Raw genomic sequence first — 15,579 nt, forward strand, 5'->3', positions numbered from 1 at the left:
ACTCCGAAAAGGTTTAAATTCATTTGGACTAAGTGAAGTCTTGTCTATTGAATAAATTTCAAACTATTAAACGCGAATATATATATATATATATATATAACCAATTATTTAAAAAGTAAAATTAATAAAATAATTATTTTAATTTAAAAAACTTGTATATAAAAGATAGAATTAAAAAACAAACGTAAACACTAAAAGTATATATGTCAGAACCATTAAAACGCACCCAAAAACCCCTCAGTGTCAGAACCATTAAAACGCATTCAAAAACCCCTCTGAGCGGACGCTAGGTGTCAAGCAACGAGGATCCAAAAATCAGATAGTTGAATGCAGGTGTCAGCAGATGAGTGGACGTCCGTTTTAGGCAAAACTGAGTCTTGGAAAATCACGTCACACTCTCTCTGCATGCACCTTCTACTCCAAAACTCTGATCTTTCATTTCTCCTTCTTCTCTCTAAAAAGCTTTTCCTTCTCTCTACCAATTCTCACCTCTTCACTTCTCCGATCACCGTTCAGGCACCGGTTCTACTCTTCCGGCGTAGAGGACGATCGTTTGCACCGATCAGTTTAGGATTCTGAACTGGTAAGTTCATCCTTCCTCCATTCGTGTGTTTTCTGTAACATGCAAACCCAGATTCTTGGTTGCATGAATGGATCCTATCATTCTGAGTATCTTTCTGGTTTTATGTTGGTTATAGTTCTTAGAACGTGCTGTAGAACGTTAAGGCCTCTGTTAGAAGGAGAACTCTAGTTCATATCTATGAACGTTCGACTACCTTAAAAGGTAAGGGAAGCTTATTTAATTTAATTGTGTGTTAGTTGTACGTTCGTTGATAATGAATGCATGTGCTGAGTGGTTGAATGTATATAAAGTATGAATATGATTATTTACTATGTTATGGATTGTATGAAGTATGCAACTTGATTTTATATGAAAGTATGAAGTTACGAAACTATGTGTTAAGAAATAAGTTGGAATATAAATGATCCTGATACGAATTTCCCTAAGAAAGTGTACGTTCGTTACTAAACGGTCCTTAACCATTCGATTTTCTAGTGAATTTGGTTAGTGGTGGATTCTTTCATTTGGAAAGAATCCTATTTGAGGATGAGCGTCTGCATTTCGAGTCACTATGCTTGAGCGTTCGGCCAAGTATAGTTGTGTCTTGGTGTCTTGTTATAAATATATATCTATATATATGTAATTGTATATTGTAGTTATTCGTAAACACTATCCCAATAGTATTCAGGTATAATTATCAAGACTCTTCTCTTTCAGTTTAGTAGCATTTGGTCTTATACCAAGTGTTCGTCCTAAACAATTGTTTGGTCTTACACCAGGCACTCGTTCTATCTCCTTAAGTTAAACTTCCTAATACGAGCGTTCGTTCAAGCCCTCTAGAGCTCGCTCACTATAGTGTTCAGTCTTTGATTGACATTGGGATTTCTTAATACTAAATTCAATTAATCTAAGTATTCACAAGTGTTCGGTTTCTTCATGTGAATCATTATAAGCATTAGTTTCGAATGTCTTGAAATATCCTTATTCATTGGTTTCATTCTGGAGTCTTCGTTCTTGGTCTGGTCTTTTTGATGTTTAATTGAAATTCTCAAGAGTCAGTTCACCTAATTGGCTCAATGTTGTAATTGACGTTCGTTCCATTAGTTTCTGGTGATTTATGATTGTACTCGTTATCTTTCTCAACCTGATATCAACCCCTTGACCCTAAATCCACTCTTAACTTTGAGATCTCTCGGTCTCGCTCTACTTGTTCGGACTAGTTCTAAATTCGGGTTGAACATTCGCTATTTATAAATCTCATGAATCTTTGTACGAGTTGGCTAAATGAGATGATTATTAATGAAAGATGAAGAAAATATGATATGGAAATGTTGTGGATTATGGACGAGTGTTCCGAGGAGGAACGACTCATGTGTGAATATTGGAATTTGTAAAGTATGATTGTGGGTAAGCTAAGCTGGCTGTTCATCCTGATGTTCCGTGAGTACTCGTCTTCACGTAGAGAAGGGTAGGTCATGTGTGGGAACGGCAGGGATTTAACGCTGTTTGTACGGATTTAACGGAAGGAATTTCATCGATGCAAATTTTATTAAGTGAGGACGTAATTGACGCATTTTTTAAAGGATGGACTAATTTGATGTTTTCGAGTGAAACTGGGGACAAAATAGGGTATTAAGCCTATATATAATTTATTGTTATTATTATAGCAATTATTTTGTTATTGGTTATGTACATCCATCAGTTCAAACTTTTCTCCTAAAAAAATGCCAATTTTTCCACAGACCGGAGCAACCAATAAGTCAATGGCACACACTCCAATGGACACTCTTTAGTCCTACTTACTTTTGAAACACAGCCATAGATAAGTTACTTACATATTAAGTTGAAAACATTATTACAAAAAGGTAAAAATATACGTAATCTTCTTTTGCTTCTCTTTATCTTTATTATTTTTAATTTTATACCTTATAAATTTATCCTTTCTCCTTCAACACAGATTAGTTTGCACAAATTTTCATAAATATTCTATATAAAAAAGAAAATAAAATCTTTATTAGATAAAAAATTCTGCTCCCTGAAACCCAGAGGGCAAAACATTCCCAACAGTGTCTCACATCACATGAACATGAACATGAACATGATGATGATGCAAGGAGAATCAACCATGTTTCTAAGATTGTTTCTACTACTTTTACTTTTGTCATGCATAAGGTTCAACGATTATGCAGAAGCATCAACCACCCCCATCATCAATCTGTGGCCCAAACCAAGGAACCTCACATGGTCCCCACCGTACCAAACCACCCTCCTCTCTTCTTCCTTCACCATTATCACCACCACCATCCACCGCAACAAACACCTCTCTGCCGCCATCTCTCACTACCACACCCTCATCAAATCAGAACACCACCACCCTCTTGTGCCTCTTGGAGTCAAGATCTCCAAGGACCTTCCACCGCTGCAAAATTTGAGTATTGAAGTGGTCGACCCTCATGCGGGACTTGTTCACGGAGTAAACGAGTCCTACACTCTCTCCATCCTCCCTTCTCATGCCACTCTCACTGCTGAGACTGTGTGGGGTGCCATGCGAGGTTTGGAGACTTTCTCCCAACTCGTATGGGATTGTCCCACGAAGATCGCAGTGGGAGTGGAAGTGTGGGATTTTCCACTCTTTGTTCACCGTGGACTGCTGGTGGACACTGCAAGGAACTACTACCCCATGAAAGACTTGTTGAGGACAGTGGAAGCCATGAGCATGAACAAGCTCAACGTGCTCCATTTGCATCTCACGGACGCAGAATCTTTCCCTTTGGTGCTGCCTTTAGAGCCTGTGTTGGCTGAAAAGGGAGCTTATGCACCTCACATGGTGTACACACCCGAGGATGTGAAAACACTTGTAGAATTTGGCCTTGATCACGGGGTTCGTGTGATTCCTGAGATTGACACACCTGGTTAGAAACAATTTCTTTTACTTTGGAGGCTTTTTCTTGGTTTCTAGAAAATTTCCTAACTTGAAAAACGGTGCTGAATTGATTAATTGGCTGATTACTTAGCTGTTCTGTTCCTCTCCCCATGTTGGTCTTTTCTAGGAATTAAACCAGATGTTTGTAATTACAGTAATTAGACTATCATGGTATGTTGTGGTTGCTACATAGTCAAATTCCTTATTCATATGATCAAATTCCTTGTTCATACTGTTGTTGTCTGTGTAAATAGAAGAGTATGGTTAGATGGTGTTGCTTTTTTAAATGAACCTTTGTACTTCGTGATATAGTGGATAAACAAAAAAGAATAGCAGTAATCGGTTGAGTAATTAACCAATTGTAATTTCTTGCAGCACCATTTTCTTGGCGCGTCACATTTTAGTATCTGAAAGGTTATGTTCAAATGATGTGTCTACATATATCTGCACCATTTTAATGTCTAATCATGTATGCAGAAGCAGAAACATAAACACAAGGTGTGAGCACGAGAGGATTCATTCTGCTTTTTCATTTTCATTAATTCATTGACTGACTTTTTTCATGAAAAGCATGTTTCCATCAAGTTCATGCTGACTCTTACTTTGTGGTGCTTATGTGTTTGTCAAAACAACTGGCAAAGTGATAACGTTGTTTAAGTTTATATTTTACCCTGTTAGAGTTTCAAACAAATAGCAGTTGAGAGACATGGCCTTATACTGATGATACCAAATATTTATGCATCTCATTCCAGGTTAGGAAGACACTTTCTTTGTAACAAAAAGAATGTTACAAGTTTAGGAAGATCATTCTCTTCATTCTGCACAACAGAGCAACTTTCATTACTAATGTGTTTGAACTATTACCCTGAATAGTAGATTGATATCTTATATAAAATTATGAATGGGATCCTACCATTGTGTTGAATGAAGTGAACCAGTTTGCACAGTTTATGTCTGAATGGGGATCCCACTACAATGACCAGGGTATTGCTCCCTACACCAAGTGCTCCTGCACCTCTTCACTATTTTCTTTTATTCCAAAAATACTTTATACCTCTCCACTATTTTTTTTATTCCAAAATTACCCTACACTTCCCCACTATATTCAATAATCTTTCTCTTTCTCTCTCCACATTAATAGAGCATTCACATGTTTCAGATTTAAACTTGTGATATATTGCAAAATTTTATTTACACTTTCCCTTAAATAAGCTTGATTCAATCTTATTTTCACTGTTCCATATATTTTTTTTTTCTTTAAATCACTTAATAAATGGTAAAATTTTGTTCTAAATTTCCAGAAAAATGTTTATATATATATATGTGTGTTTTTTTTACATTTAATATCTATAATTTTTAACATTATATTATGTTTTAACTTATCGACATGTTTGACTCAAATAACTTGAATAAAGTATTTAATTTATTAGATAAATAATATAAAAATATTATTAAATACTTAAAATATAAAAGAAAAGTTATTTGTTAAAGATTTGGTATTTATTTAGTTCTTTCGTCATTATAAAGTTAGTATATAATAATAATAATAATAATAATAATAATATATTATTTACTATTAATATTATTATGTTTATTATTTTGTATTTGCATCTAACCTTTAATTTTATAAAATGGAAGTGGTAGAAACACTATTATTGAAGTTTCCTCTCAATTTTATATTTTGCAATATATCACATGTTTAAATTTAAGCCATATAAATGTTCCATTAATGTAGAGAGAGAAAGAGAAAGATTGTTGAGGATAGTGGGAAGGTGTAGGATATTTTTGAAATAAAAGAATATAGTGGGGAAGTGTAAAGTATTTTTGGAATAAAAGAAAATAGTGGAGATGTGCAAAATTACTTGGGGTGGTGGAGGGAGCAACACCCCAATGACTATTGGGTTACTTAAAAGATTCCTTTTTCTATGATCCTTATCTTCATTGCTGATAAGGCAGGAACTTTATTTTAGGTGTTAGTATTTTCTTTTTCTTATTTCATAATGTTTGGAGAATTTCTCCTTGAACACTTTTAGAGAAGGAAAATAAGAATGAAAAGTGAACTGCAAGTCACCATTAGAATGTCAAATTCTTTGCAGTTACAACCTCGCTTAAAAGTAGTGTAACCATAAGGTCAATAAACAAGGCTTTTTTTATGATTACAAAGTTTGAAACATTGTTTTAGCAGTGACAGTATGTTTGATTGAAAATCATACCTTTTCGTGTTGGATCCTACGTCAACTAAAGATAAGATGTGTTTATAATATATAAATAATCTCACCTTACAAAGTTTTATAGTATTTAGTTAAGCTTAAAATTCATTTCTTATCATTCTCTTTTCTCTTACACAATTTAACTTTACAAGATAGAAATTCTGAGAACTATGCTAATCACTTATATATATGCAGGACACACAGCATCATGGGCATTAGGCCACCCTGAGATTGTAACTTGTGCCAACATGTTCTGGTGGCCAGCTGGAAGTGATTGGTCTGAAAGGCTAGCTTCACAACCAGGAACAGGACACTTGAACCCCTTAAACCCCAAGACATACCAAGTTCTAAAGAATGTCATACATGACATAACCACATTGTTCCCAGAACCATTTTTCCACTCAGGTGCTGATGAGATAGTACCAGGTTGCTGGAAAACTGACTCCACAATTCAGAAGCATCTATCAAATGGTGGAACCCTCAACCAAGTTCTTGAGAAGTATATCAACAACACCCTCCCTTACATTGTTTCCCTCAACCGCACTGTTATCTATTGGGAAGATGTTTTACTAGATGACACAGTGCATGTGGCATCCACAATCCTTCCAAAGGAGCATGTGATTTTGCAGACATGGCTCAATGGACATGATCACACTAAGAAGATAGTTTCTGCAGGATACAGAACCATTGTGTCATCTGCAGAATTCTATTATCTGGATTGTGGACATGGCACCTATGTTGGAAACAACAGTGCTTATGACAAGCAAGAAGATGGAAACACAGGCAATGGTGGGTCTTGGTGTGCACCCTTTAAGACATGGCAAACCATATACAACTATGACATAACATATGGGTTGAGTGAGGAAGAAGCAAAGTTGGTTTTGGGTGGAGAAGTGGCACTGTGGTCTGAACAAGCTGATGCAAGTGTTTTGGATGGAAGAGTTTGGCCAAGAGCTTCTGCAATGGCTGAGTCACTGTGGTCAGGAAATAGGGATGAAAAGGGTGTGAAGAGATATGCAGAGGCCACAGATAGACTGAATGAATGGAGAAGCAGAATGGTAAGCAGAGGAATAGGGGCTGAGCCAATTCAGCCACTTTGGTGTGTTAAGAATCCTGGCATGTGTAACACACAGCATCCAGTTTAGTTCCATTCCTCCTTTGTCACAAAGTGAAAGAAAGAATTGAAAATTTAGTAATGAAAATAAGGCTCAATAGAAACTAAATAGTGATTACACATCATATCTTTTTTGTATGAAAAAAAGTCTAAACTTTGTTTCTTACATGAAATACTCATTGTAGTTAACAATATTTTCTTTTGTTGAAGTTCTCCTGTGATACAAATTTACACTTCACTTTGATCCTTATATTAACATTTTTTTTGTAGGTAAACTATTTTAACGTTGTTCTGATGTGAGTATTCAGCAGAAAATGTTCCTATAAAAAAAAATGTAATATTATATGTTCAAATCAAATTTTAAATTTAACCTAAATAAAAGTAGGGACTATTATGGCTAACCATCTCCTAAACTTGAATTTAATTTGCCAGCTGCTGTGTGGTTCTCCTGAAAGAATAATTGCTTGTTTGTTTTATCACTAAAATCAATTGACCAGTGCATATGCTTCAATTCAACTTTTTTTTAAATGTGAAGTACAGATCTATTTTCTTTTAATATATATGGAACATGTTATCTTATTAATGGGAATCGCTAATTTATCTTTTAGAATCTCATTACTAAAATTTCGTACAATATAAATATTAGACAGGAATGACACTTTAGTCGTGTGAAAGTTGGGAAGGTTGTTCCATCTCAAAGCAACTTTTTCCTATTCATTGGGCGAAAATATCCTCTTGCTCTTCATGTATATGTATTTTTATGCTTTCCACTTTCGTTCTCGAAAGAAACTTCAAGTTACATCAATACATAAGAGAGCATATATGCCATGAATAAACACACGTAGCCTTACTTTTTAGATGCATTACAAAAAAAAATTGTATTCCTTCCAAAAGAAACAGCTATACAGCTACTATTAGACTAAAACGAGAGAAAAGTTGCACCTGCCAAAAACCAATTGCAACGTATTGGCGAGAAGAACCCAAGATTTTATCATTTTGTAAACTGGACATACAAACATAAAAGGTGTGTATTTCTTTAAAAATTATAGAGCTCAATAATGTATGCATAACCATGGCAGAAAGGTCTAACTGAAACAAAGACAACATTGTCAGGCAAAGTAAGCTTTCAGAATGTCTGTCCATACATAATAATGAAAGCAAGGATCAAAGTTTTAGCATGCTAGTGTCATTATAGTGGGAGAGTGGCCCTTGTCAACTATAGGAGTTCATAGTGAAGCTAGTGCAGCAATTTAGTGCAACAGTCATAGTTGACCAAATAGTGAGCTAAAACAGTTTTGACGGCAGCATGTGTTAATTTCAAAGAAAAAAAAAATCTAAACAAAGACATTATATTCTAAATCTCAAACTCTTAACAACTTCTAGTAGATTTAAAAAGAGTGATGAATCATTAGTTATTCCTATATAGGAAACTTGAATTTGACTCGTTAGTATATTTTTGTATTTTTTGTTAAGATCATTGTTAATATAAATGTGTTTAGTATACATGATATAAACTACATAAAAAATTCAAAATAGTGACTACCCCTCTATAATTTATCCCGCTATAGCGAGGTTGACCGCTACGTGTGGTATCCTCCTCTTCTATGTCCCCCATCATCATCTAGAAAAAAAAAATAAAGGAACCAGAAATATTAGTCAATATGTACTAACTTGTCAGTATGATCAGTACAGAAATCTAGTACGATGTGAATGATTCTATAACAAGAATTGATTACAATACAGTCCTGAACCTCTTCTATCCAGCTAGGATAAATGTAGTTATTTTAATTGAATATGCTATTTAAATTAGTCACTGATAATAAGCAAGCAATCCAATAGACACTTGGGATACATTTCATTCTCAATACGGATTAAATATTTTGAAACTCTATTGTCATTAGGTTGTTCGAGTTTTAAGGCCTGCTAATTCATTTAAGAACTTCTATGTAGCCATCTTTCAAGCTACAAGATTATGCATCAACAAAAACAACAATGTAAAAACATGGACAGTACAAGTGACCCATCAGCACATTTGTCTAAATTTCATGACAAGCCTTCGTATATGTTAACATCTTAGATTATTAGATATCTTATATTTATCTTTTATCTTCAGTTTCTTCTGTTACTTTATTATTATTCTTTAGTTTGTATTTTGAACTTAATCCATATTTCCTTCATTATAAACAAGTATCCTATGTATATTTTCTACACAAGATTAATTTCATATATAGTTTTTCACTATATTTAATAATATCAATGTCATCACTCATTAGTTTAGTAATATATATTTAACTCACCACATAAATTAGGGACTACTATGGTCATATACACCAATTTGCTAAAACATACAAAAAACATATTGATACCGACCAGTTGGTCCAAAAATATGTGAAACTGCAGGAGCCATGGTACCTTTTTGGCATTGGAGGTGGTTGCCATTTGTCTAATCTGACTTCGCTCCAATGGCCAAAGGACAACCTTAGTCTTACCATACCTTAGGCCTCTAGGGTTTCAACATTAGAAAACCTCAAGCTCACAGAAACAGGACCCCAACGAGTCCCATGTTTCTAACCTCACCACACTTTGGGAGATACAATCTTCTTCAGCATCAGAAGGCTGGCAGAATGTTTGCAGAATGAGCCATGAAGTTTGGCCACTAAGGTTTTCTGTGTGGCTTCATCTCAATGTGTGGTCTCATTTCAACTAAGCTTTGCCTAAGCCTGAAAACACTAAGGACCGGCACGCAAATTCCCAAATGAGAATATCCCTCGCCTTTTTTACAGGTTGTAGTTGACGAATCTCAGATACCCTTTTAAAGCAGTAATAAATTCAAAGAGCAATGACTTGATGTTGTTTAGGTACACCACATCTCACATGGTACACCTCTGATACCAACATCCTTTTATCTTCATTTCATGACAATTCTCGTCTACCATGTTTGTTTGGGTAAAGTTTGGCAATGTATTAAATTGTCCAGTAATCAAGAAAATGTCGGAGGAGTATGCAATTGACGCCTGAAGAACATTAGCTGTTGGTTTGATATGCAAGTTTTTGTCATGCTTCCCATTGGCTTCTTTACTCTTAAAAATCTATATCTCTGTTATGCTAGAACTAATAATATATTCAACAACTGCTCTATTTCCAACAATCCTGTCAATTTAACCATTAGGACGTTCTGATGCTTTATGTAAATTACACTTTCTCCTTGACTCCTTACAATCAGACGAACTGGCCCTACCGTCTAGATTTAGGGATAAAACCAGTGGGCAAGTTTGGTCCTTAAAACTAGTTCAGATTCAGGGGTTACTTGGCAGGAATTTTGACCCTTGATTAAACATCAATTTGTAAATTGTAACTGACATGTTTTCAAATACAGCAGAGGAGAATAAGGAGAGTTTCTCGAAAGATCTTAAGGTCAATTCTACAAGTTCAGATCAATAACAATTTAACAAAAGGCTGACAGCGATAAAAACATATTCATTGATTAAGATAATGCATTGAAAAAAGATTACAGGATTAACATAACAAGAATACATCGATTTCACCAATTTGTTTTTCACGTTTAAAATATAATAGTCCACGAATTTTGACATGATTGTTGGTTCTCAACTTCAACTGCAGTCATGAATTTGCATTGTTAACTTCCAAAAACAGAAGAGGGCAACATGTAATAAGCACAAGAATAAAAATTGAATTGAAATCATTTAGCGTCAAGGTTACTCACTCAAGCTTAGCTGCATTCTTGGAGTTAGCATACTCTAAAGCTTTGAAAACTGAAGCATATCTATGGTTACGAATAATCATGACAAGGATGTATATGTTGGCTGCTAGAAACAGTAAGCTTGCTGCCCAAAGCTGCAAGAAGACATTTTTACCCTTGAACTCAAGCAGGTAGCCCCACATCAACCAATGGGTCTGAGCCCCAATCCACAAAAGAATGCAAGATAACCCATCCCATCTAAGTTTCATTTTACTCCAAGGAAGTATTAGAGGCAACAAGCAAAAGAACCAAACAAAATACTGAGCTGTAATCACCTGCAAAATATACAGAAATCAGATGTGTTATAATATAAGGAAACATGCAAAAGGGACCATAACCAGAAGGCCTCCAAGCCTCCACTACAGATATGACTCTGCTTGAAATAAACAATCTGACTCTCTGAAGTCCACAAGCGGGACTTTAATTAAATGTAACTTGACAAACCTTATTGAATGCCACAAAGGCCACGGTCTGCACAAATATGCAAAATGGCAAATCTTGTGCAAAGCAGAAGATAAGAACCAGCTGAACCAAAAATTGGGGCAAAAAGGAGATAAGCTTTTCCACCACTGAAGTATCATACCCATAATGAAGATATATGTGATAGAAATAGATGGAGAAGTTATGCCTTGGATCAGTTCTAGTAAGATGGTACAACAGAGCCTCGTGTAGGAATTCCCACTCATATAAACAGTAGAAAAGACCAGTACAAAAGAGGAAAACCAATCCTGAGACCAGTCCAAATACCACCCTGTTCCACGTGAATATGCTTTTAAATAGATTGTGTAAAGTATGCGAGCCACTTCCATCTTTAGGTCTCTCTCCTTGAACAGCACTCCAGTTCCTTAGGACAGGTTTCTGATTAGATGGGAAGAAGTTCGGATCAAGAACCAGGATTATAGGAATAGAGTAAATTATAGGATAAATCCTGAAATGGACAACAAGTCCATACCAAAATGCTGACTGTAACACATTACCTGCAAACCAGAGACAAAAAGTGAAAAAAGGCATATCATTAAGGCACCAAGAGAAAGGCAAATATCTAATGCTTCTACCTTTTACGAAAAAAGGGTTTTCATTGTGTATCAACCAGCAATGATAGAGCCAGGATTTTAAGCTATGCAGCTCTAAAATTTAACATAGTAAGTATAAATATGCATTATAGTGAAACCATAAAATCACACACTAATAGGTATAACTTAATTCAGTTGACAACATGATCAAGAGGATGTTAATATTGGCCATGTTCACACTGCATTACAAAAGCCTTAACATCTCTTCTCATACCTTCCCAGTATAAAACTCCTACTATGAGAGTGTGAAAGTCTGTGACCTCCTAGAGGTGATTCATGCAATTCTTTAATTATAGTAGGAATTCTACTAACTTGAAAAAGAGAATGATTTTATTATTTTCATTCATAAAATAATCTAATCTTCTAAAAACGGGAAATCAGGAAACAATGTACTAAAAAATAATCTAGAAGATCATACACCTATTTTCTCTAATTAGGAAGATTTTATAAATATTTTCTCTAATTAAGAACATTCTATAGATATTTCCTCTAATTACAACACTCCCCCTCAAGTTGGTAAATGAATATCAATCATTCCCAACTTGCTTACAAGATCTTGAAATCTACCCGAAGGGAACCCTTTTGTAAACATATCTGCTATCTGAAGTTCTATAGGAACATGAGTTGTAATCACAAAGCCTCTGTCTAGATTATCATTGATGAAATGTCTGTCAATTTCAATATGTTTGGTTATGTCATGTTGTACTGGATTATGGGCTATGTTCATGGCAAACTTATCGTTACAATGTAGTTGGACAGGGTTATCCACCTTGACTTTAAGGTCATCCAAAATGATTTTCATCCAGAGTCCTTCACACATTCCTTGAGCAAGAGCTCGGGATTCGGCTTCTGCACTAGAACGAGATACTCTATCATGCTTTTTACTCCTTCACGTGAAGAAACACACAATACCCAAAAGTAGATTTTCTTCAGTAATAGTATTTCCTTACACAAATCAAGTGTATAAGTATGTGTGTGTATGTGTATATTTTGGATAGTTTATCCCATAATGACCAACCTCTCTCTGCCTTATCAACCAATTAGCAAGCAAAATCAAATGTAAGACTCGTCCTTATGTGTCCTACTCACACAAAAGATTAAAAAGGTATTTTTTTTTTAAGTAATTACACAGCTAAAAGTTAGCTACTAGTTGGTATAAGACAGAGTGTACCAAATCTCTAGTTTTTAGCTCTTAGAATGTTTGATAGGAGATGAAATTAATGAGCAAAGAATGAAATGAAAAGATTTTGCTTTTCAGTGGACAGTGTTTGGAAAAATGGGAAGATGGAAAATTACTTTTGAAAGATTCTCAATAGTACACTGATTATAAAATTTATTATCAAAAGTGCTTTCTTCTTTATGTTTTAGAGAAGGCCACCAGTTAATCATCTAAAAACTATTCCAGTTGTTAGAACATGCGGAGTGTTCATATTAAAAGATGACAAACCAAACAATCCAACTATATCAATTTAAGCTAATACAGATACAGAACCACACCTTTCAAAAGACAGATCATGATCCACAATATCACTGCACAAACAATAGGCTCACAGTTTCCACGTGTCCCAATGGTGAAGGTAAATGGATTAAAGAGCCATGCCATGACAGAAATGTTGCACATATTTTCTGGAGCCTTCCGTAGCTTTAGAATATAATATATGAAATATCCTACAAGTATATCTGCATTTTATAAGATGACATTTGCTTAGGTATAATGACTGGAAAAATAATTACCATATTCATTAGGTAACAGCATATTGATTTGAAATAATGCAAGGGGAAAAATGGTCACTTTTTCACAAATAATGAAAAATTTTCAAATCCCAAGTCAAACACTATTTCTTTTATACTTTCCCATCATTTTGGTTTTATTGGAAATAACCTTTTTCTCTGACTACACCAGGCTACATTGGTTGCGACCCAAACCAATGCCTGTAGGCATGTTATCTCCAATATTCGGAGTGACTTTGAAGCCCTCACTCAATTGGTCATACTCTATCTAGTAACACAACTTCTTATCATTCCTACCCCCAACCATGGGTCAGTCACTAGGCTTAATGTTGACTAATAGTAAGCCATTACATTCAATTCTTTAAACAAACAACAACTTTATTGTTTTCATATTGAAGCATACTCCTTGGGTCAGGGAAGGAAGACAATTTGCTGCCCTGTCAATAGGCTAGACAAAAGTGCAAAATTGTGACTGATGATTGGAAAACCAATGACTGACACTGTGATAACATTCACAGACATAATATACAAAACATAAAGTTGTTGAAATTCGCTTGGTTGATTTTTCAATTAACAGTTTACCAGTCTAGTAGCACTTTTGTCCCTAAAGTGTAACCCTCATTCTTAAGGAACCGAATTTTTATATCTTAAGTTTTAAAAATTAATGCCACACATAGTTCATCAATCTTGCTTTAACTTGGTGACTGAAAAAGAATGTAAGCAGAGATTGCATTCAAAAGCTTGACCATACCTGAAGCAGAGAAAAGGAACTTTCCCCAGGAGCGATGGATAAATGAATTTGGAATGAGAAGAAAGGCAAGCAAAGGGGAATAGCGATAAGTGGTTCTCTTATAGGGGGAATCACCCACAGCCATTAAAGCAGCAGCATCAGAAAAGACAAGGTAGTCAACATCAGTGTATCTAACCTCCATATGAGTATCTTGCCACTCTCCATACACAATCAAAATAACTCGAAAAATGGCAGAGAATACAAGCAGTGAACGAATATCTAAGGATGTCATTGCTGAAAGTTAACAACAAAACGTACATCAGAAAAAGAACTGGTCAGCTTCATAATCACAATTACCTCAATATTACTTAAATATGCTATTTAACTCTGAATTAAATTTCCTGTTTCCTATTAAAAATTAAATTTCCTCTTTCCTATAAAAAATTAAATGGTTTCCATAATCTAGTCTTGTATTATAAATTATAAACAAGGATACACTACTTAGATAACAAGTCTCTCTCATTCTCCCCAGTCTCTGAATAAGACATTTTCGATATTATCTATAAATTAAACTTCATTAGTTTTTCCAAAGAAAATGTCAATAAATAAAAATAGCATTGCAATGGTCAGAGTAAACTATTCACGATACTGCAAAAATAGCAGAACATGAAATAAAAGCTTACATTACCATCTCAGGAGCACCCCAAGGAAACGGCTTCACATACTAAATATACTAAGAATTGAATAAAACTGAAAGCGGAAACACTTTAAGTTGCTACTCATATATGAAAAAGAACAAAACCATCTTATGGTTCGTCACTCTGATAAAATCTAAGATCTGAAGCCATAAAAATTCAAACGAGAAAACACAAAATTACTCACAAATGGTCTTTGAAAACAGAGCCGATAGCTTCAGCGAGAAAATGAATCAAAACCTGAGATGACGAACAAGCACACTGCAGATCGGATCGGTTCGGTTCAACAGATAGTTTGACCCGAAAACCAATTGAACAACGCTTAACAGGACTAAACCGAAAATCTAAACCAGTGTGAACAACTCTAGCGCGAGTAATGGAAAAGTTACGAGCCAAAAGAGATAATTAAAAATTATTAACTTAAATTATCATTGGACAAGAAAGAACTTTTAAAATAAATAAATGTTTCCATGAATTATAATTAATTTAATGATAAGCGAATTTGAGTGTTTTTACGAGTTCTTCTTAAAGGTTTTTAAGAAAAAACATTAAAAGAAAAAAAACCAATATTTTCATAAATTAAATTAATATGTTTATAAATTAATTTATAAAAATTATTTTATATAAAAAAAATCGTTTTTATTATTAACTAACTGCATATGCTAAAGAATAATTTTTTTATATATTTTTTATTTTAAAAATATTACATAAATACAAATGTTTAAATTAATAAACAAATACGTAAGTATTTATAATAATATATATTTAAAATTTATAAGCA

At 34.4% G+C, this 15,579-nt stretch overlaps 2 protein-coding genes across 7 annotated transcripts; one reads left to right on the forward strand and one right to left on the reverse strand.

Moving 5' to 3' along the window:
• Positions 1-2,568: 2,568 nt before the first annotated feature.
• LOC108332480 (beta-hexosaminidase 2) lies at positions 2,569-7,018 on the forward strand. Its single transcript, XM_017567766.2, has 2 exons — positions 2,569-3,474; positions 5,891-7,018. The coding sequence occupies exons 1-2, from the start codon at positions 2,643-2,645 to the stop codon at positions 6,838-6,840; spliced, it is 1,782 nt and encodes a 593-aa protein (XP_017423255.1). The 5' UTR covers positions 2,569-2,642; the 3' UTR covers positions 6,841-7,018.
• Positions 7,019-8,194: 1,176 nt separating this feature from the next.
• On the reverse strand, positions 8,195-15,191 carry LOC108332460 (GPI mannosyltransferase 1). 6 transcript variants are annotated; one of them, XR_008246265.1, is made up of 7 exons: positions 14,986-15,188; positions 14,125-14,397; positions 13,140-13,322; positions 11,014-11,546; positions 10,534-10,844; positions 9,222-10,424; positions 8,195-8,430 (listed from the first exon to the last, which is right to left on the reverse strand). XR_008246265.1 is itself a non-coding variant. In XM_017567729.2 (6 exons), exons 2-6 carry the CDS (start codon positions 14,393-14,395, stop codon positions 8,427-8,429), a joined length of 1,302 nt encoding a protein of 433 aa, XP_017423218.1. In that variant the 5' UTR covers positions 14,396-14,397; positions 15,039-15,191; the 3' UTR covers positions 8,195-8,426. The 6 variants fall into 6 exon arrangements, 5 of the variants coding, with proteins under 5 accessions (XP_017423218.1, XP_017423219.1, XP_017423216.1 ...); XM_017567729.2 differs by lacking the exon at positions 9,222-10,424 and having other exon boundaries at positions 15,039-15,191; XM_017567730.2 differs by lacking the exon at positions 9,222-10,424 and having other exon boundaries at positions 13,140-13,310.
• Positions 15,192-15,579: the final 388 nt, after the last annotated feature.

The sequence above is a fragment of the Vigna angularis genome, chromosome 11 (assembly GCF_016808095.1).
Source record: "Vigna angularis cultivar LongXiaoDou No.4 chromosome 11, ASM1680809v1, whole genome shotgun sequence".
NCBI classification, from domain to species: domain Eukaryota; kingdom Viridiplantae; phylum Streptophyta; class Magnoliopsida; order Fabales; family Fabaceae; genus Vigna; species Vigna angularis.

Excerpts from the sequence above, each read along its gene's own strand:
- LOC108332480 (XM_017567766.2), top strand. The coding sequence starts at position 2,643 with ATGAACATGAACATGAACATGATGATGATGCAAGGAGAATCAACCATG. Across the intron at positions 3,475-5,890 it reads TCCTGAGATTGACACACCTG|GACACACAGCATCATGGGCA; the intron begins GTTAGAAACAAT and ends ATATATATGCAG.
- LOC108332460 (XM_017567729.2), bottom strand. The coding sequence starts at position 14,395 with ATGACATCCTTAGATATTCGTTCACTGCTTGTATTCTCTGCCATTTTT. Across the intron at positions 13,323-14,124 it reads GTTCCTTTTCTCTGCTTCAG|ATATACTTGTAGGATATTTC; the intron begins GTATGGTCAAGC and ends TATAAAATGCAG. Across the intron at positions 10,845-11,013 it reads CCTTTGTGGCATTCAATAAG|GTGATTACAGCTCAGTATTT; the intron begins GTTTGTCAAGTT and ends TATATTTTGCAG.